General features: G+C 40.5%; 1 protein-coding gene across 6 annotated transcripts in view; it reads left to right on the plus strand.

The window, feature by feature from the left end:
* The window catches only part of gapvd1 (GTPase activating protein and VPS9 domains 1), a 127,820-nt gene that overhangs the window by 53,680 nt on the left and 51,684 nt on the right, over positions 1–22,456 (plus strand). For all 6 annotated transcript variants that reach the window (XM_048613480.1, XM_048613482.1, XM_048613485.1 and 3 more), the window contains 5 exons: positions 94–228; positions 3,681–3,873; positions 11,910–12,070; positions 15,344–15,473; positions 15,872–15,997. In XM_048613480.1, the coding sequence (XP_048469437.1) occupies positions 94–228; positions 3,681–3,873; positions 11,910–12,070; positions 15,344–15,473; positions 15,872–15,997 (745 nt within the window). The remainder of the gene's footprint in view (positions 1–93; positions 229–3,680; positions 3,874–11,909; positions 12,071–15,343; positions 15,474–15,871; positions 15,998–22,456) is intronic.

The following is a 22,456-nucleotide window of genomic DNA, read 5'->3' on the forward strand; positions in this document are numbered from 1 at the left end:
GGTGATACCATTTTCATTAAAATGCAGTTTTTATTTCGGAGACATCTTTGTGACATATGAGAAAGTAATATATTTTACTTGAAACTTTTACAGAGTTGTGTTGCAGCTTTCTTGGATGTTATCATTGGAGGTCGCACAGTGGAGACTCCTCCTATGTCCTCGGTGAATCTGCTGGAGGGACTTAGTAGGACTGTTATCTACATGACACACAACCAGCTTTTAAACTTGGTAAGCGTACGTGCTTTGCTTTTTTTTGACTTACTACAGACCAGATTATGATGGTGGTATGGAATGTAACACTTATCCATTCAATCACGGGCACATAGGATTACAAAAGGGGTAGCATGCACTTAGATTTTGAAGAGTCCAGCAAGTCACTTTTACTCATCATTTTTTGAGATATCAGCTGGAAACAATGCAGGCCTGATGATTTTCTTTTGGTTCAGTGACAGTGATAGAGGTTGCAGTCTTCTGTCAAGGAATTGACTAGCTTACTCCTGGCAACAACAAATTTCTGGCTTGTTTCAGCCAAACAGTAGTGGAAGTGAGACCCACTTTCTCTGCCTGTTTAAACAATGCTAGGAATGGTCCTTTCTTTTGCTGGGCATGATCATTTGTCTCTGCCTCCCTCTCATATACTGACTGACTGACCCAGGCTGCTGCTTGAGAGATTCACAAAGGTGTAGGTCTTTGTATAAGCTGGTTTCTGTCACGTGACTGAAGAACTGGTGTTCCCAATGTCCACATAAATGATTCCTGACTCCATTCGCATTAAAACACAATGGGGGTTTGAATCTCAAATATTTACATCTCCTTGTGGTAGAATGGCGATGTTCATATCCACCTTGTAGAATTTTAGTCTGCAGCCACTAAGTATATATGGTTATTGTCCAAAAACTACCAAAATAGATGTACAATGTTAGCCTTTAAGTGTTTAGAAGAGATCTGTTGCATTTTTAAAGTCTTCACAAAGGAATGTCAAAAAAGTTGCTTGTATCTTCATGCCCTGACTGAACAAGCAAGCAACTTCCAACCTTGGACAGCTTCATGGATATTTGCAGACAAGGAGTGGGAGAGGTACACGTCTACACTCGGGGCCCCCCCACCCCCCGCAACTCCCCCAACCCGATCTTGTGTGAATTGTATATTTCTCATTCCATCTTTTGAAAGCGAAGTATGTATCTTTTTTCATAAATTTGTAGGACTTACAGCACCATACTTTCGCAGTTGAGTGATGCCTCACTTTTTATTGGTAATTGTTTTTAAAAAAAATCTCATGTTTGTCCCATTGATTTTCCTCAGCTGCTTTAATTCCATTACTGTGCTGAGTTCATGTTAATTGATTCCTTGGTTGGACGACTGAGTTTCTGACTTAAAGATATATTGTTAAATAAAAGACATTCTTGCACATCAAAGATCTGTCAAATTTTGTAATCTTGCATTATTACATCTATATATTTTAAATGTTTCCGTGCATGAATTTTTCATCCTAACATTGCTCTTCTCTAATTTCTGTATTCTTTCCCCTTCCATACTTGTCATGATGCCGTTCAGTTAAGAAGGCAGATGCATGTCATATCTTTTGCTTGCTGGGAGTGCTTACAACTTTACAAGGAGCTAGCAGTGATTGATCTAGGCATGTCTCTTTGCTTGATTTTTTTTTCCATGTGCTGAAGGAATTGCAGTCATTTTAAATGATGACTGGATATAGATTGGATCTGTTGTTTAGCATCTGTTTCTGTTTAATACCTACAAGTGATTTACTGTGACCAACGTACTTGTTACTGCGAACCTCCCTCAGTCTTATTTCTGTCACAATAGGAAAACAGTTGCTCAAGTATAGACATTTATTACATCACAGTCTGGACTTGAAAGCTTAAAAATGAATTTGTATTCAGATAAAACTTCCTTCGGTAATCTTTTATTTCTTTTCAGTGCAACCAACATCAAACCTTCTACCGATTGCTGTTTCAAATAAGTTTGTTTGTGCATTGTGCTTTGTTATTGTCATTACTTCAGTGTGCAAGAAATTGAATATAGAATTATAAAGCAGGAGATGAAACTTTAATCTGGCTATTCCAATTGTGTGTAATGGTTTCCACTGCACTATATTAAGAAGTTGGGCATTCAGTTAATTTGAGAGAGGGAATTACAGACAGCTGTAATTAATATTACCACGTTGAAGTTTAGTGACATAGAACAGACAGGAAGTTCAGATAATAGCTTCTAAATCTTTTTAAGAGGATACCTTCATGCTTGCATGTGTGGTGATGCTAAATAAACAGGAATGGAAATTTATGTTGAGAGGGTTAGATGAAAACTTGTGGGAAGAGGCACCAGTTTGGCTGAATAACTTGTTTTTGTGCTGTAGGTTCTAAGTTGTGTTTGTCAACAGTTTTAAGTGTTTGAAAAATTACACATCATCCTCTTAAGGTAAGTTTAGAAGTAAGGGTCAATTGAAAACATGGGAACAGCAATATACAATTTAGCCCGTCAAACCATTCTACTATTCATTAAGGTAATGAACAATCTGTGATCTAAGTCTACCTTTTCTTCACAGCCCTGAATGTTTTTGGTTAATGCAAATCTGTCAGTCTCCGACTTTAAAATCAACAGTTGACCCTGTATCAATGGCTATTTGTGGAACAGAGTTCCAAACATCTGCCACCCTTTTGCATTAATTAGAGGTTGTTTGGTAACTTGCTCCTGAAAAGCCTGTGTATAGTTTTTAACCAATGCTCGCTCTTCCTATGTTTCTCAAGCAGTAGAAATAGTTGTCTGTCTAACCTCTTCCTCTTAATATTGTCGAATGTTTGATCAAATCAATCCATAATCTTCTAGCTTCCAGAGTATGAGGTGATAATCTGTGTAATTTCTCCATATCATTCAAACATGAAGTCCAGGTATCATTCTCGTAAATCTGCTCTGCACTCCTCCAAGACCGGCAGACCCGTCTTAAGATATGGGACTGAATTTTGTACTCCAAGTGTGAGCTCACTAGAGCCCTGTAGTGCTGTAGCATGATTTACAGTTCGTTGTATTCAAGTCCTCCAAATATTTTTATCTTTTGGACATGAGTTTTTAATCTATGCAAGTAGGTTTCTAAATCTCTTTGAACCTCCATTGCTGCTAGCTTTTAGGTTTAGGAAGTTATCTGCTCTGTTTATTAGGTACAAACTTGGTGACATTGCATTTAGCTGCAGTGAGGTCCACATGCCACTGATTTGCCCGTGCATTTAATCACTTGTGTTGTCAGCAGCACAGATACATTTCCACCTGTGCCTCACCGGTCCCCTATTTCATATGATCTTATCCAGACTGTTTGGAGTAATACCAAATCACAGTCGGCACACTCGTGAAGAGCCAATTATCACATGGATGTGACAAGTAAAGTTACAGCTACATCCTGTTGTCATCTTATAGTTGGTAGAAGATGAGCTGTGTTGTTGTCTTTTACCTTTTGATCCCAGTCTGAAAGTGATGTGGCATTAGCCTTAAATAAAAATAAATTTGGCCAAGGTGAAAAGGACAGGAAAAAGATCTTTCCTGTAAACTTGGCAATCTTTGTAATCTTTTCTCAATCAGCAACAATCACTGAAGCTTAATTCAATTTGGTGACTCTTCATAGGCTTGCAATAAATGTAAGATATTTTTTATTAATTAAACTTATTTTCGTTTAGGTTAATTTTGCACGGCATGTAACATCAAGGGACCTGCTAAGAGAAGAGGACAAGATGGCTCTGGAGAACCTTATTATTAATCTTCCTCAACCCAGAACAGGGAAGAGCAATAGCCTTGAGCTGACTCCCTCCAGCACACCCCAGCTATCTCCTGCAACTACTCCAGCTAACAAAAAAAATCGACTTCAAATAGGTAGGAGCTACAGCTGCTTTACTTATGAGGCGTGCAACAGTAATTCTGCAATGCAGTATGTTGAACGTTGTTTAGAGATATCAATTAAGTATTTTGGATATTTATATTTGTACTTTGTTCCAGAATTTTGCAGCATATTTAATTTTTGCGAGTAATATTGAAAGTGTTGATTATGAAAGTGAAATGAACGTCAAGTTCCTCATGAGTTGGAGACTAAGACTAAAACTGAAGAGGATGCAGTGGAGAATTATCAAGATGTTGCCAAAAATTTTCTATTATTACTATGGGGAAAGATAAGATGGACTTGTCTTGTTTCCTTTGGAACAGGGTAGCCCAAGGGGTGAACAGTGTAAAATGAGGGGCCTAAATAAAGTGGATAGGGAGGACCCAAAACACTCAACAGGGATCAATAACCAAGGGACGTATCTTTCAAGTGATTTAAAAAAGATTATGGTGAAATGAATAATCTTTTTAGATAAAGAAAAGTCCAGAACTCGGTGCCCGAAATGTGGCAGTGGTAGAATGCCTCAGTTTAAAAAAAAACACTTGTGTATGACACTTCAAGTGCATACCCACAAGGTTATTGATCAGGAATTTGAAGATTGGATTGAATTGGGTATCTTTTTCTTCATCATTCGATTTTATAATAGTTCAAAAGGCTGACTCTTGCGCCCTGTGGTTTTGTCTTTTTTCCAGTTATGCAATAGGACACAATGTACTTAACTGGAGGCTGCTTTGGAATTTCTGTATCAATCCCTCCAAACATAGGTCTTGTTTGTGTTTTGTTCTTGATCCATAAATGCAACATATATTTGAAACCTCCATTTATAATTAGATTTTTGCAATTGAGAAAAATTGCAAAGGTCTACTTAAATTGAGATTTCAAATTTATGATTATTCTTTTGGTACCATTTTCTTGTGTAGTGTTACCATACAATGTGGTGAATATTGACTTGGCTTGTAAATGGCACGTTAAACAAATCTGTGTTCTCACTTGTTTGCTACAATGTACGTGTTTTATTTTTAAAGCTGGAGGACGTGCTCATCTGAGCTGTGTGTAACATGTCCATCATTAAGAAATGCATAAGTATTGCTGCCTGACAAATATGAATCCATTCTATATTCATCTTAAGATGTTTGGGAGCGAGCAAGTTGATGCCTTTTGGAGCATTTTCAAGTTGTAATGCTTGTTACAGGCTGCCATGGACTGTATATGATTGTTTCCATCAGTAAATCGCTTAACATACATTCCTCTCCCCAAAAGTAAATTTATTTGCTTATCTTGCCCATGGAGACACCTCTAATAATGGAGCACCATCTATTTTAGTAGACGTGTTTATAAACAAGATTTCTTGGTCACTTGCGTTTTTTAAATAATAGCTGCTTTCTGTTAAAATTTCTACGCTCCTTTTGATGACTCCGACTTGTACTAGGGTGTGATTTCACAGTTGCTATTCAATTCCTCAGCAAAATGGCTATATATCATGTGTCAGCTAAGGGAGCCTAGATTGTTGACAGGCTCATTCTTTTTGACAGAACATCCCAGCTAAACTTGATTTCTCCTATCCCTTTTTTAATAAATTCTCGGGACGTGACTGGCACTGGGAAGGTTAGCATTTGCTGTCCCCCTCTCTCATTCACCTGATGACTACTTCAGATAACAGAAGTAATCAAATTTGTGTGTGATTGGTGACTTTATGAAGGCAGGTAGGGATGGTGGGTTAATTTTAACAGGTTTGGTTCCACCACTTAACCACATTTCTCTTAATGATTTCAAATTCTCAAAATAGCAGGATTTTTATTTTGCTTGGCAAATAGCCTGAGCCATTTTTAAACTTGTTCTTGGTTGGTTGGTGTACTAATACAATCACCATATGATTGTCCCATTGGTTTCGAGTGAGCTATGAAGAGTAACAAACACAATCTAACTTTCCCATCTGGAGGCATGAAGATCAGGTCAGTCGTGGTAACGCCATTGCTGGCCCGAGCAAAAACAAATGGATCAGGATCAGTCCTATTCTTAAATAAAATCAGAAATTGCTGGAGAAACTCAGCAAGTCTGGCAGAAGCAGAATCAGTGTTTTGAGTCCAGTCACCCTCCTTTAGTTCTATTTTTGTTTTCTTGGTGAATTGATTATTGTTACTTTTTAAAGATTTTATTATAGCAGTTCTGTCTCTCTCATCCCATCATTGTCAACTGAAATTAAAAATATTGATGTGTCTCTTTCGTTTTGCCCTGTTTATAATCCAGTTTTGTGCAGTATGACACAGAACTTTCATGCAACAAAGCATCAGAACTTGGGTGCATTACTTAAAACTGATATAGAAATCTAATGTTTTAGTCTTAGGAACTGCCGATGCTGGAGAATCTGAGATAACAAGGTGTGGAGCTGGATGAACACAGCAGGCCAGGCAGCTCCGCTCCTCCCACCTCAACCCCAACCCTACCTCCTACCTACCAGCCTCATCCTCGTCTCCTTGACCTGTCCGTCTTCCCTGGACTGACCAACCCCCATCCGAACTCCCCACCTACACTCACCTTTTACTGGGTCCATCCCCGCCTCCTTGACCTATCCGTCTCCTCTCCACCTATTTGCTCCTTTATCCATCTTCCATCAGCCTCCCCCTCGCCAGAATTTATTTCAGAATCCCCTTCCCCCTCCCCCATTTCTGAAGAAGGGTCCAGACCCAAAAGGTCAGCTTTCCTGCTCCTCTGATCCTGCTTGTCCTGCTGTGTTCATCCAGCTCTACACCTTATTATCTCTAATGTTTTAGTTTTTTTTTCTGATCATGATACATGAGAAACTGAAATCAATGTGAAGAAAAATAAATTTACATTGTGTGCCTCTTTCAAATGTTCAAAATTTGTGCTTATAGCTTCAACCAACTTTACAACTGAATATTACATGTTTTGTGTATGCTCACAAAATGTGACTGGAAGTAAAACAAACCCAATCCTCTTTTCTGAGATAACAAAGTGCTCCTCTGTTGCTGCTTGGTCTGCTCTGTTCATCCAGCCAGCTCGACACCTTGTTATCTCCAATCCTCTTTTCTTCCTGGAGACATTGTCAGAATTGCATTAACTCATTTGTTGGGAACAAGGAAATTCACTTGATATTCACTTAGTGGAATAAAACTCCTTTCTCATGCTTGTTATACATGCTGAGTTGTTGGCTGAATCCATCATTCACAAATTGCAGCTGATTTTCTAACATTTCTTGCATGAGCAGTGCTTGTTTGTAACTTGAGTGCATCCTGTCAAGTTTGGGAACTGCAATCATAGCTTTTTTTAATAATGTTCATGTGAATAAAAGAAACTTCCTTTTTGGTGTTCTTTGTGGCAAATAGCCTTGTGCTAATTATGTACCATTTTGACATGGATATCCTCATGAATCAATGCAAGTTAGATGTGATGTTGCAGATGAGCCTTCAAATACTGTTGAAGAAAATCATTCAGATTGGGAAATGTTCTGAGTTTTGTCGATTGCGAACAATGACTTTATTATTGATATTTGTTTGCTATTGATTACATTTAGATGAAAAGGTACGTATAAACGTAACTAAGCAGTGACTATGAATTTTAATTGAGGTATTTAACATACATTTGGTTTCCCTTTCTTTTAATGCTGCATATACTCAGGACAACAATTAGCAGCCATTACTGCCTGGGATACTTCAGCTACAAATCTGACTGCTCACATTCCTCTTGTTACTCCATTTGGTGGGTAACTCCTTCATGCATAGAGGATTCCAGAAATGCTAGAATAATGTCAAGAACTCGAACAAATTAAACTACTCTGTTGGAATTGCTAAAGGGCATTTTGAATGTCTTGTATTCTGGTTACTTTTCAATTGTGATTGCTGAATAGAAAACTGGTCTGTTTGTGAATTGCAATGAAAAATAGTGTAAAATATTTTGGCAAAATCTTCTTAGTCAATTCAAATTCCATTAAATGTAGAGATAATTTAAATTGGCAAATCAGGAAATGTTCTGAGTTGATTGCACTGGAGGGGAGTACAAAGGAGATGTGTCAGGACAGGGCATTTCAACTTTGAAGTGAGGCTGGATAAGCTTTGTAGCTAAAGGGACAATAACAAGGGTAGCATAATTTTGAAGTGAAAGGCAGGAGGTTTAGAGGGGATTTGAGGAAAAACATTTTCACCCGGAGGCTGGTGGAAGTTGAGAACGTACTGTTTAGGAGGGTAGTCAAAGAGTCGTACGGCATGGAAACAGACCCTTCAGTCCACCCAGTCCATGCTGACCATAATCTTGAAGTAAGTTAGTCCTATCTGCCTGTATTTGGCCCACATTCCTCCAAACATTTCTTATTTGTGTACTTATCCAAATGTCTTTTAAACATTGTAACTGTACCCACGTCTGTGACTTCCTCTTGAGTCAGGAAACCTCACTATCTTTTTAAAAACTACTTGGATGAGCACTTGAAGTGTCATAACGTTCACGGCTATGGGCCTTTGTGGGAAAGGGGGGACTAATGTAAGAGTTGGTAGTGTATTTTTGGTGGTACAGACTTGATGGGCTGAAGGGCCACTTTCTGCACTGTATGATTCTGTTTCTGTGTTTTGTCTATAACAAACAATGACTTTTTGTTATTGATATTTGTTGGCTATTGATTGCATTTAGATGAAAAAGCAAAGTGTAAACATTATTAAGCAGTGGCTATGAATTTTAATTGAAGTAGTTAACATGCATTTGGTTTCCCTTTTGAAGCTGCATACACTCAGGACAACAATTAACAACCATTTCTGACATTGTTGACATCCATTGACTAAACGTTTTTATTTTGAGGTGTGGCCAAGCTGGCTTTGAAGAAACAAGATGTTTGACTTGGTCCATAAAATTACATATAATATTTCATTTGCATTTAAAGACCAATGTGATTTACTTAAAGTATGGATGTTTTAAGTGTGCTTGGATTAGAAATGTGGATTTGAATAGACGATCCAGTCTTGGGTATTGAAAACTGTTCAGGAATAAACTCCTTCAGCACTATCAAACCCTTAGTTTCTGCCATTGAATTGCAACTTTGTCCCATGCCTATATCTTGAATTTGCACAGCACCAGCAGCAGGACTGTATGCCATCCCAATCTGTAATTTCTCTCCCTTCTCCATTACAGTCAATTCAGATGACCAGACCTCGTTTAGAGTCAGAGTCATAGTCATAAAGCATGGAAGCAGACCCTTCGGCCTAACTTGTCCATACCGACTAGGTTTCCTAAACTGAACTTGTCCCATTTGCCTGTATTTGGCTCATGTCTCTCTAAACCTTTCCTATCCATGTATCTGTCCAAATATCTTTTGAATGTTGAAATTGCACTTGCCTCCTCCACCACCTCTGGCAGCTCATTCCATCTGTGTGGAAATGTTGACCCTCAGGTCCCTTTTTAAATCCTTCCCCTCTCGCTTTAAAACTATGCCCTCTAGTTTTGGACTTCCCTACCCCGGGGAAAAGACTTAGGATGAATAGCCAATCTGTGCCCCTCATGACTTTATAAACCTCTACATGGTCATCCCTTAGCCTTCTACGGTCCAGGGGAAAAAAAAATCCCAGCCTATTCAGCCTCCCCTTAAAACAAACCCTCCAGGCTTGACAACATCCTTTTGTAAATCTTTTTTGCATCCTTTCCACTTTAATAAAAATGCTCCCTATAGCAGGACGACCAGAATTGTATGCAGTACTCCAAATGTGGCTTTAACAATGTCTTGTACAAGTATAACATGACATCCCATTCCTGTACACAATACTGTGACGGATGAAGGCAAGCATGTCAAATGTTGTCTTCACCCTGTCTACCTGTAATGCCACTTTCAAGGAACTATGTATCTGTACCCCGAGTTGTCTGTGTTTGACAGTACTCCCCAGGGCCTTACTGTGTAAGACCTGCCCTGGTTTGTCTTTATAAAATGCAACACCTTTATGGTTATCTAAATTAAACTGCATCTGCCATTCCTCAGCCCACTGGCCCACTTGATCAAGATCCTGTTATATTCTTAGATTGCTGTCCACTATACCACCAATTTTAGTGTCATCTGCAAAGTTACTAACCACACCTCTTATTTTCTCATCCAAATCATTTATATAAATGGCACAACAGTGGACCCAGCCCCGATCCTTGCGGCACATCACGGGTCACAGGCCTACAGTCTGAACAACAGCCCTCTACCACCACCCCCTGTTGCCTACCATCAAACCCAATTTTGTATCCAATCGGCATGCTCTCTCTGGATCCCATGTGATCTAATTATACTAACCACCCTCGTGTTCAAGGAGGATTTCTTGAACGTGGGGCAGAATTGGGCTCCTGAGCTTTTTTTTCTTTCTCTTCCTTTATTTTCCTTTTCCCTTCTCCTTTACCTTGCATACTGTGAGGAACCTGAACAGCAACATCGGTGGTGAATTTCCTGGTGTGGGGGGGGGGGAGCCCAACATGGGGCTGGTAGGGGGCCCTGAGGCAACATTGATGAGGGAGGCCCAGCAGCAAATGATAGCGCCTGAGAATTGGCAACTTTATGGTGGTGAAACAGTGGCGGATGGGCATCACAGCAGCATTGAGGTGAGTTGTGGCGAGAGACTTTGGTGGGCCCAGCGCAGGCGGTGGCAGAGGCGAGTTGGCCCAGCAGCAAAAGATGGCACCTGAGCATCGGCAACTTTGACATGAGTTAGTTCTGGTGTAGGCGGTGGTGGTTCTGAGCTTGCTCAGAACTTGAACATAGATGGACTTTTTCTTTTAAGCTATATCTTTTCATTTTTCTTATTCTTAAACTATTAAAATGGCACTGTATTGTGGTGACAAATGAAAGCTTTTCACTATTTTTATTGTATTTCTCACTGTAAAGTACACATGACAAAATCATTCATTTCGTTCATTCAATCTACCATGATACTTGTGATCCACCTGGATTTGTCAATTTTAGGCTGAGCATGATGAAGTTCTGTTGAATACATCAGAAACCGCTCTCCTCTACCACTACTACCATCACCACCATTCCCTCCCCTGACTCCGTGGCTTTATACACTAATGTTATCCGAGTTGATAGCTATGTAATTGAAGTCCCTTGTATTATTCTTGCAGATGTGGTCTTTGTATCTGCCTATTAGGAAGGCTATAGATTAACCTCAAATAGTGTGACATTTTTCCTCTGAACCATCACTGGATGAACTGTCTTTGCCTCTTTCGGCCTTCTTTCCAACACTGCAATGTCTTGTTCTAGTCTATACTGTCACCCTTCCTTTCTTTCTTCTCTATCATCTCCAAACACTCTGCATTCTTGTATGCCAAGTGTCCAGTGCTCACCATTTTTAAGCTGCGCTTCCATTATAGCCACTACGTTGTATTCCCACATTGCTAATTATGCATGTAGCTCGCAAACATTCACAACGCTATTTACATAAGTATTTTGTAGTCCTGTCTTCGTGTTTCTCGTAGTCTTTTCATAATCTACCCCATCTACTCCCTTCTTTAGTACTAGCCAACACTTTCACTTAATGCACCTTACATTTTTTATGCCTACTTCTGTATGCTGGTCTCCATCTTCCAGCTACGTTAGTTCAAATTCTCCCAGGCGTGCAAGGAAACCTCACCTTGAGTGGGGGAGACTTGTGCACAATGTTGTTGAAAAGACATGGTGTCCTGTCCCTACCTGCAAACCAAAATAATCAGTCGCATCCTTTCTCTCAAAGATGATGCCTCTTTTTATATTGAGTAAATGTTTTTGCTTAGATTTGAATCTCTTCTTGCAATCTTGGAAATTATTATTCAGCCAAGTTTCCCCAAGAGCTGATTGTGAACCATACCTTTGAAGCACCAACGTCTTTGCATTCCATCACTACTAGCCATCTTGCCTATCTATGATGTGCCTAGTTAGGTGATAGTTAGTTATTTTAGGTTTTCATATTTACTTTCTATTGTGTGCAATTTATTTTTTAGTGGAGCTTAGCTCTGTTAAATCATCTGCATTCTTAATAATTTGAGTAAGCTGTGACTTGAGCTGATTGCTTGCTAATTTATTTTGCAGCTGGAAGAAACAGAGGCCGGACGAATGAAGCAAAAGAGCAACACTTCGACCATGAAAGTTCGAGTCAGGAGCCTTTACAAGAAGTCCAGCCTGAAGAAGTGTTGGTCATTTCGCTGGGCATTACCGCTCAGATGTCACCTGGCATGATGTCAGAAAATGAGGTACAATACTTGATTTTAAAAATTAGCTAATAGGATGTGGACATCGCTGGCCAGGCCAGCATTCATTATCCAACACTTATTGCGCTAGAGAAAATGGTAGTGAGCTGCGACCTTGACTTGCTGTAATCGGTGGGTTTTAGCCACATCCACAGTGCTCTTAGGAAAAAAAAGTGGGATTTTGACCTAGCAACTGTGAAGGAACAGTGATATAGTTCCAAGTCAGGTTGGAGAGTAGCTTGCAGGTGGTGGTGTTCCAATGTATTTGCTGCCTTTTCCCTTCTATATGGTTGAGGCCAAGTGTGTGGAAAATGCTCTCTGAGGAGCTTTGAGTTACTGCAGTGATTCTTGCCGATGGAACACATCACTGCCTCTGTTGGTGAAGAGAGTGAATGTTCATGGTAGTGGATGGTGTGCTAGTCAAGTGCGAAGCTTCCTGAGTGGTGATGGAGATGCACCTGACCAGACAAGTGGGGAATACTCCATCAGACTCCTGAATTGTGCTTGTTGGACGACACTGTGGAAACAGGAGGTGTTACATGACATGTAATTCCTAACCTCTGACTTGCATTTGTAGCCACACAATTTATATGGCTGTTCCAGTTCAATTTCTGGTCAATGGCAAAACCCATAATGTCGATAATGGGATATTCAGAATGGTAATGCCATTGAGTGTCATGGGACGATGGTTAGATTCTTTCTTGTTGGAGATGATCATTGCCTGTCACTTATGACTTATCAGCCCAAGCCCGGATGTTATCCGGGTCTTGCTGCATACGGACATGGACTGATTCAACATATGACATGTCCTTAAATAAACTTCACGTTAAACTGAATTTCCTTTTGACGTTGTATCCTTCTAATGTTGAGAGGGAGACTTTGAATTGTGTGGATTAACAGCATTGTATATTGGATGCAAAAATGTAATGGTCAAAAGTTCTGAGAAATATCTTTGACTTCTGAAATTATAGGGAATAAACTTTTTTGACAATATAATTAGTTCTGAGATATCATGGCCTTGGATACTTTTATGCAGCAGATTGCCTCAGGAGCCATTATTGACAAAAGCAGAAAAATAATTATTTTAATATTGTTTTTCCTTACCTGCTTTTTGATTTATTAATATTGTGATGTAAGCTTGTTGAACAGTGACTGGTATATTAAGGTAACTTGGCTGACAACCTTAGAACTCTAAAGGTGAAGGATTTTGAATGAACGGCTGAGACTGAAAGTATTAAATAGAGGATGTAAAGGGAGCTGCTGAAATAAGGGTCATTTCATAGGTGCAGTAGATTATGTAATTCGCAAGTTGATAATGTAAAGTGAACTTAAATGAAATGTACATGTATAGGACCTACAGTATAATGTTTGAAGTTCTAAAACAAAAGGCTCGTAATAGCCCCTGGGGTTTGTTCCTATTTGGGGTAGATTGTTTTCTAATGAGTTGTCAGTATCTGTTTTTGGAGAACTTAAGCACTGAAGATAAAATTGAAGGCTATTTCCAGGCTTCTTATCCTAGCAGCTCATAACAAATGGAGATAGTTGATGATTGAGGGTTGCTTGCTTGTCTGCCCTCTAAACTAATAACTTGAAGATCAGGCAACTAAAAGAAAAAGGATTTGTGTACTCTTAAAGTATGCCACATCCCCTTTAGTATCTCAAAGGTTTTGATTTTAAAAGTCATGTTGTGCTTCAAGAATTTATGCGCAATTTCAATTTTTAAATTATTTTGACTGCACAAATTTGCAAAGTTGTAAGAACGTAAAACTAGCTTTCTAATTAAACACAGTAAAAATATCAGTGCTCTCGCACAAAACGCTTCAAAACAAGGGATACATTAATGATCAACGAGAAGCAGAACTGTCAGTTAATTCTAAAACTACAAATATGCGATTCTTTATTCTGTACCAATTATCCTTTGACCCGAGACGCACAAATTTCTGCAGATTTAAGGCTAGCATGTTTTGGGGTGTTAAAGCCTGTTAGACTAATAATTTTTGTCTGACCATTTTCAAAGTTTGGTTTTTATAATTTAAAAAGTCCGAGTAGACGTCCAATTCTATTTCAACATACAATAATCTGATTTGTGCACATCACAACAATTGTTACCACAATTGTTCATGTAATGTTTTCTACCCACAACTGTAGTGTTCTTATCCCCAGCAAATTTCTGTTTTTGTAGTTCCACTTTCAAAACTGCATGTGCTTCTCAACTTTGTGCACCAAGTAAAACCCACAGTGTTGATTGCAGACAAAATTCGATTGTGGATGGAGTGGGAGATGTTATTTACACCATCTAGTGGCTATTTTGTTAACATCATTTTGAGTTTGCTTTCCAGCAAAGAATCAGCATGGAAAGATATGAAATATTTTGGGCTGAGAAATTCTTCTAGCCATATAACTTCATGTTCTGAATTATATCAGTTATTGTTATGTCAACTGTCACTTTTTGCTCTCTGATCTTAAAGATAAAATTATTTGTTCTACATAAATAACAGCAAAAAAAGAAAATTTATTGAAACAATTTGTTTTAACCAGGTTTAACGTTCAATTTAATTTGTTTTCTTCCCTAGGTTTTAAATATTCGGCTTATGTGGATAGTCTTCCTGTGAATGAACCTGTTTATTTTAAGTCTTTCAAATCTTCAGGACATTCCAAGGCCTTTGTCCAATTTCAGTATTCATTGTACTTCAGGCAGTTGTGATAGCTAATTTGCTGTCATGGTTGTGGCGCCTTTTTAACTTTTTATCAAGCTGTTTGACATGTTATGACACACCTCCATAGTCATCACATCCTAAAGTGTGATTTGAAACGAGACATTCTGGCCCAGAGATAGGGCCACTGTCACTGCACCACAAGAGCCTCATCGCCTTTGTGTTCACTAGTAATTTCAGACAATTAAAGACCATCTGTGCTACCAGCAGTAAAACAGTGATAATTCAACTACGTTCTCTCATCAGTTGGCAATCCCAAACCAATATAGTTGAATACTACAATAGTACTGAAGAGATGTGGATTTGATCAACTATGTGATCAGTGTATCTATTGTATGATTCATAGCTAGTCCACGGTAATTCAAATCTAATGCATCGTGCTTAAAAATAATTAAATCATTGATTTAAGTTTGAAATACGGCAAAGTATGGGTTTTGTGCTGAAATAATTAAATTATTTAATTATAAGCAAAAAACATTAAATTAAAAGAATATTTCCACAACAGAATGCCAAATCATAGCTTATTTAAATGCTGCTTGACCAATGTATGTATTTTGTTCAGGTGTTGAGCTTGCAGCTTGCGGATAGTGGGCAAGGAGAAGTGCCTCCTGACGATGGAAAACTGCATGGCAAACCAGATAAAACTCTGCGCTTTTCCCTCTGTAGTGATAATCTGGAGGGAATATCAGAAGGTGAGGCTTTTCTTGGGTTAATAAAGTACCTGCTTCCGTTTTGCTTCACTTGTAAAATTTTTCTGCTTGAAATCCTCCATAATTTTGCCTCAACATATCACAGCTTCCTCTTCCCCCCCATTATTGCCTTCCAACAATTGTTACTCTGAAGTTGACCTCTGTGTCCTCTCTCTTGGCTTGCCATTCTTGGCACAGCTTTCTATTACTAGTTCTTAAGTTCACAATTTTGTCCTAAGCTGCTCTTTTGCTGCCCTGCTCTCATGTTTGAATAATTTCATCAAAACGTATCTTCGTTCAAATCTTTTAGTAAAACAAATCAGCCACCTAAAGTTTTTCTGTCTCTTTCATTTACGTTTATCGTATACATTAAATTAACTGGCAATACTTCCACTAAACAGGACCTTCAAACCGCTCAAATTCCGTATCCTCACTCGACCTGGAAGGGGAATCAGTCTCTGAACTTGGAGCAGGACCTTCTGGAAGTAATGGTGTTGAAGCTTTACAGCTTTTGGAACATGAACAGGGTAAGTGAAACAGAATAGTAACAGAGCATTTTGAAAGCTCAATCAGCAAAACAATTGTAAATCGAAGAGTTGATTTATTTATTCTTGGTTCCTTAGTTTCTTGCACAGTATTTTACTAAGAATATAGAAAGGTACAACACAGGAATAGACTCTTCAACTCATCATATCTGTACCAACCATGATGCCATACTAAACTAATCCCATCTGCTTACACATGGTCTGTATCCCTCTATTCTCTGCCTGTTCACATGTCTGTCTAAATGCCTCTTAAGCATTGCTGTAGTATCTGCTTCTACCACCTTGTTCTCCCTCCACTCCTGCAGCGTGTTCCGTGCACCTACCGCTCTGTATAAACAGGTTTGTCTTGCATATCTCCTTTAAACTTTTCCCTCTCACCTTAAATCTATTTCCCCTGGTATTTGACATTTCCGTCCTGAGAGAGACTCCCAACTTTCTACTCTATCCATGCCTGTCATAATTTTATATATTTCTGTCACATCACCCCCTGAACCTCTTGACGCTTTTAACGAAAACAATCCGTTTGACCAACCTCCTCTTATAGCTACTAGACTCCAATCCAGGCAACGTCCTGCTAAACCTCTTTTGCATCCTCTCCAAAGTCTCCACCTCCTTCCAATTGTGTGGCATCTAGAACTGCATATGGTCCTCAAGTGTGATACAGTTGCAACTTGACTTGCCAACTTTTATACTCGGTGGTCTGACTTAACAAGACAGGTATGCCGTATACCCCCTTTAATACCTCATCCACTTGTGTTGCCACTTACAAGGAGTTATGGACTTGCACCCCAAGATCCCTCTGTATATCAATGCTCCTAAGGGTCCTGCCATTTACTGTATACTTTCTTCTTGCATTTGACCTCCCAAAACACATCACCTCACACTTGTCTGTATTAAATCCACGTAACTTTCCAATGGATCATTATCCTGCTATATCCTTGGACAACCTTAATCGATATTCACAATGCCACCAATTTTCATGTCTGCAAAATCAGATTACCTACATTTTCACCCAAAATATATATAACAAACAAGACAGGTCCCAGCATTGATTCTTGCTGAAAATCACTGGTCACAGAATTCTGGTCAGAAAAACTGTCTTTTATGATCAAGCCAATTTTGCATCCAACTTAACTTACTGTGGATCCCTTGAGACTTAATCTTATGGTTAGGGATCTTGTCAAATGCTTTAGTAACGTCAACATAGATAGTATCCACTGTCCTACCCTCAGCAGTCATCCTCATCACTTCCTTGAAAAATGTAATCAAATTTGTGAGACAAGACCTCCCCCTCTCACAGCCATGCTGACTATCCCAAGTAAGTTGATTATTTTCCAAATGAGTAAATCCTGGCCCTAAGAATCTTCTCCAGTAATTTCCCTACCACTGATGTAGGGCTCACTGGCCTTTAATTTCCCGAATTATCCCTGTTGCCTTCCTTATACGAACAAAATGTAATTTTATTTATTCATTTTGTAGGATGTGGGTGTTGCTGGCTGGCCAGCAATTTTATTGCCCATCCCTAGTTTCCCTTGAGTAGATGGTGGTGAGCTGCCTTCTTGAACCGCTGCATTCCACCTGCTGTGGTTTGACCCACAATGCCATTAGGGAGGGAATTCCAGGATTTTCACCCAGCGACAGTGAATGAACAGCAATTATATTTCTAACTCAGAATAGTGAGTGGCTCAGAGGGGAACTTGAAGGTGGTGTGTTCCCATATATCTACTCCTCTTGTCCTTTTAGATGGAAGTGGTCGTGGGTTTGGAAGGTGCAGTCTGAGGATCTTTGAATTTCTGCAGTGCATTTTGTAGATAGTACACACTGCTACAACTGAGCAATGGTGGTGGGAGGGAGTGGATGCTTGTGGATTTAGTGCCAATCAAGCAGGCTGCTTTGTCCTGGATGGTGTCAAGCTTCTTGAGTGTTGGGGCTACAGTCATCCCAGGCAAGTGGGGACTATTCCATCACACTTCTGACTTGTGCCTTGTAGATGGTGGACAGGAGTTGGGAAGTCTGGAGGTGTTACTTGCCACAGTATTCCTAGACTCTGACCTGCTCTTGTAGCCACTGTATTTGTGGTGAGTTCAGTGAGTTTCTGGTCAGTTATAACCCTCAGGTTGGTAACAGTGGGGGATTCAGTGATAGTAACACTATTGAATGTCAGGGCGTTGGTTAGATTGTCTCTAATTGGTGGTAATCATAGCCTGACATTTGTGTGGTGTGAGTGTTACTTGCCACTTATCAGCCCAAACCTAGATGTTGACCAGTTCTTGTTGCATTTGGACATGGACTGCTTCAGTATCTAAGGAGTTGCGAATGATGCTGACCATTGTGTAATTGTCGCTGAACATCCCCATTTCTGTCCTTGTGATGGAAGGAAGGTCATTGATGAAGCAGCTGAAGATGTTTGGTCTCGGACACTATACTAAGGAATCCCTGCATAAGTGTCCTGGAACTGAGATAACTGACCTCCAGCGGTCACGACCATCTTCCTATGTGCCAGATATGCCTCCAACCACTGGAAAGTTTGCCCCCAGATTCCCATTGATTCCAGTTTTGCCAGAGCTCTGATGCACATTGTCGAATGCAGCCTTGATATCAAGGGTTGTCAATTCCACCTCGCCTCTGGAATTCAGCTCTCTTGTCCATGTTTCAACCAAGGCTGAAATGAGGTCTGGCGCTGAATGATCCTGGCAAAACCCAAACTGGGGTTCACTGAGCAGGTGCAGCTTGGTAGCACTCTTGATGACATCTTCCATCACTTTACTGATGATCGAGAGTGGACTGATGGGGTGGTAATTGGCCGGGTTGGATTTGTCCTGCTTTGTGTGCAGGACATAATTGGTCAATTTTCTACATTGTCGAGTAGATGCTAGCATTGTAACTGTACTGAAACAGCTTGGCCAGGGGAGCAGCAAGTTCTGGAGTACTATTGCTGGAATGCTGTCAGGACCCTTAACCTTTGCAGTATCCAGTGCCTCCAACTGTTTCTTGATATCACGTGGACTGAATTGAATTAGCTGAAGACTGGTATCTGAAATGCTGGGGACCACTGGAGGAGGCCAAAATGGATCATCCACTTGATACTTCTGGCTGAAGATTGCTGTGAAAACTTCAGCCTTACTTTTTGCACTGATGTACTGGGCTCTTGAATCATTGAGGATGGGGATATTTGTGGAGCCTCCTCCAGTAGTCGTTTAATCGTCCACCAGTACTCACGAATGGATGTGGCAGGACTGTGGAGCTTAGATCTGATCCGTTGCCTTTGGGATTGCTTAGCTGCTGCTTATGTTGTTTGGTGTGCAAATAGTCCTGCTTGGTGGCTTATCCAAATTGACACCACATTTTCAGGAAACCTGAGGCTGCTCCTGGGCATGCCCTCCTGCACTCCATTGAACTGGGGTTGATCCCCTGGTTTGATGGTAATGGTTGAGTGGGGATATGCCAGGCCAGAGGTTACAGCTTCTGCTGCTTTTGATGGCCCACAGTGCCTCATGGATGCCCAGTCTTGAGTTGCTAGATCTGTGTGAAGTCTGTCCAATTTAGCATGGTGATAGTGCCACACAACACAATGAAGGTTATTCTCCAGTGAAGGCAGGACCTCACCTCCACAAGGACTGTGCAGTGGTCGTTCTTAGCAATACTGTCGTGGATGGGTGCATCTGCAGCTGGCAGATTGGTAAGGAGGAGTTTGTGTTTTTCCTTGTTGGTTCCCTGACCGCCTTCTGCAAATCCAGTCCAGCAACTATGTCCTTGAGCTGGTCAGGTCCTAATCAGTAGTACTGCTGCTGAGCCGCTCTTGGTGGTGGACATTGACATTCCCCCTCCCAGAATATGTTTTGTGCCCTTGCCATCCTCGGTGGCTCCTCCAAGTGTTGTTCAACATGGAGTACCCATTCATAGCTGAAGGAGGATGGTACGTGGTAATCAGCAGGAGGTGTCCTTGCCCATGGGGTTTGGAGTCAATGTTGAGGACTCCCAGGGCAACTCTCATTATATGCCACTATGCCGTCCTGTCCCACCAGCAGGGAAGACGCATCCAGGGATTGTGATGGTAATCTCTGGGACATTGTCTGTAAGGTTCATTCTGTGAGTAATACTATGTCAGACTGTTGTCTGTGAGAGACCTCTCCCAGTTTTGGCACTCGCCCCCACATGTGAGTAAGGAGGATTTTGCAGGGTCGACAGGGCTGTTTCTGCCTTTCTTTTCTGGTGCCTAGGTCGATGCCAGGTGATGCATCTAGTTCAATTCTTTTGAGACTTTGTTGCGATTGGTACAATTGAATGGCTTGTTCGGCCAATTCAGAGGGCAGTTGAGAGTCAAGCACAGTACTGTGTGTCTGCGGTTTACATATAGGCCAGACCAAATAAGGATGGCAGATTTCCTTCCCTGAAGGATTTGAGAACCAGATGGGTTTTTCTGACAACTGACAATGATTTCATGGTGATTAGCAGATTTTTAATTCCAAATTGAATTTGGTTTTTTTTATTGAATTCAGATTCCACCATCTGGTCTGAGATTCAAACCTTGGTTCCCAGAACATTACCTGGGTCTCTGGATTAATAGTCTAGCAATAATACCATTAGGCTATCGCCTTCCCGAGAATATTAGCTATTCTCCAGTCTTCTGGGACCTTGCCTGTGGCTAAAGAGGGTATAAAGATCACTGTCAAGGTCCCAACAGTCTCCTCTCTCAATTCCTTCAGTATCCTTGGATAGTTCCCATCAAGCCCAGGAACTTGCCTACCTTAATATTTTTCAAGACACCCAATACCACTATGTCCTTAATATTGACATGCCCTAGAATATCAATGCACCCTTCAAAAATCTTTGCATTATCCATGTCCTTTTCAGTGAATACCAACGTAAAGTACTCATTTAAGGGTTTTACCCACTTTCTCTGCGTAAATTCCCTCCTTTGTCGTTGAGTTGACCTACTCTTTCCCTAGCTACCCTCTTGCTCCTAATATACATATGAAATGCCTTGGAATTCTCCTTAATCCTACTTATCAAGGACATTTTATGGTCCCTTTTAGCTCTCCTAATTCTTTAAGTTCTTCCCTGCCTCCTTGATATTCCTCAGGTGCCTTGTCTGATTTCAGTTTCCTAAACCTGACATATGCTTCCTTTTTCTTTTTGACTAATCTTTCAATATCTCTTGAAAGAAGAGGGTTCCCGAATCTTGCCATTCTTACCTTTTTGTCCTCCCAGGAACATGCTGGTCCTGAACTCTGATCAACTGGCCTTTAAAACACTCCCACATTTCAGATGTGGATTTACCCTCAAATGGCCACCCCAAATCTAATTTCTCCAGTTGCTGCTGTATTTAGCCTCACCCGCCCCAGTTTAGCATTTTCACCTAAGGATCAGTCTTATCCTCGTCAATAATCACCTGGCCAGGCTCATTACCCAATACAAGGTCTAGTATGGCCCCTCTTAGTTGGACTATCTACATACTGTTGCAAAAAACCCTCCTGAATGCACCTAACAAATTTTGCCTCATCCATGTCCATGCATCTATGGGAGTCCCAGTCAATATTGGGGAAGTGAAAATAGTCTGAAACGTATTGTTTTTACATCCTTCCATGATCTACTTGCATACCTGTTCCTCTATCTCTTACTGGATATTGGGAGACGTAATGTAACGCTGACAATGTGATAACACTTTTCTTATCCTTGAGTCCTAATTAGTTGGCCTTGCTGGATACGCCTGTCAAGATGTCCTCTCTTAGTACAGCTGTGACAGTCTAATTAATCAGTAATGCAACTCCCCCACTCCTTTTACAATCCATCCCTGTCCAACATGCCTGAAACAATGTTGAGCTGCCAGTCCTGCTTTTCTCTCAACCAAATTTCTGATGTTTACAACATTGTAGTTCCATGTCCTGATCCAGTCTGTAAGCTCATCTGCCATACCTGTTGTACTTGCATTGATATAAATACAAGTCAGACTTCCAGTCTTGCCATGTTCTTTAACCTGGCCCTGCTTGTTCTTCGTATTAGACTTACTTGACTTAACCTCTCCCGCTCAATCACTGTACTTGCTGACCTACTGCTCTGATTCCCACCCCCTGCCTCACCAGTTTAAACCCTCCCAAGTGGCAGTAGCAAATCTCCCTGCAAGGATTTTGGTACCCTTCCAGTTTAGATGTAGCTCACCCTTGTACAGCCTCCTCCTGCCCTGGAAGATATCCCAATGATCCAGATATCTTAAGCCCTCCCTCTTACTCTGGCTCTTTATCCATGCATTCACTGTGTTATCTTCCTGTTTCTGGCCTCACTAAAATCTGGCTCAGGGAATAACCTCAAGATTGCAACTCAACAAGTCCTGCTCAACTTTGTACCTAACTTGCTAAATTCTCTTTGCAGGACCACATCTCTTGCGACCACAAAAACACTTATCTGTCCTCTGATAGAGTCTGCTATTGCTTGCCTACATTT

Source organism: Rhincodon typus, chromosome 28 (genome assembly GCF_021869965.1).
Source record: "Rhincodon typus isolate 14 chromosome 28, sRhiTyp1.1, whole genome shotgun sequence".
Taxonomy (NCBI): Eukaryota; Metazoa; Chordata; class Chondrichthyes; order Orectolobiformes; family Rhincodontidae; genus Rhincodon; species Rhincodon typus.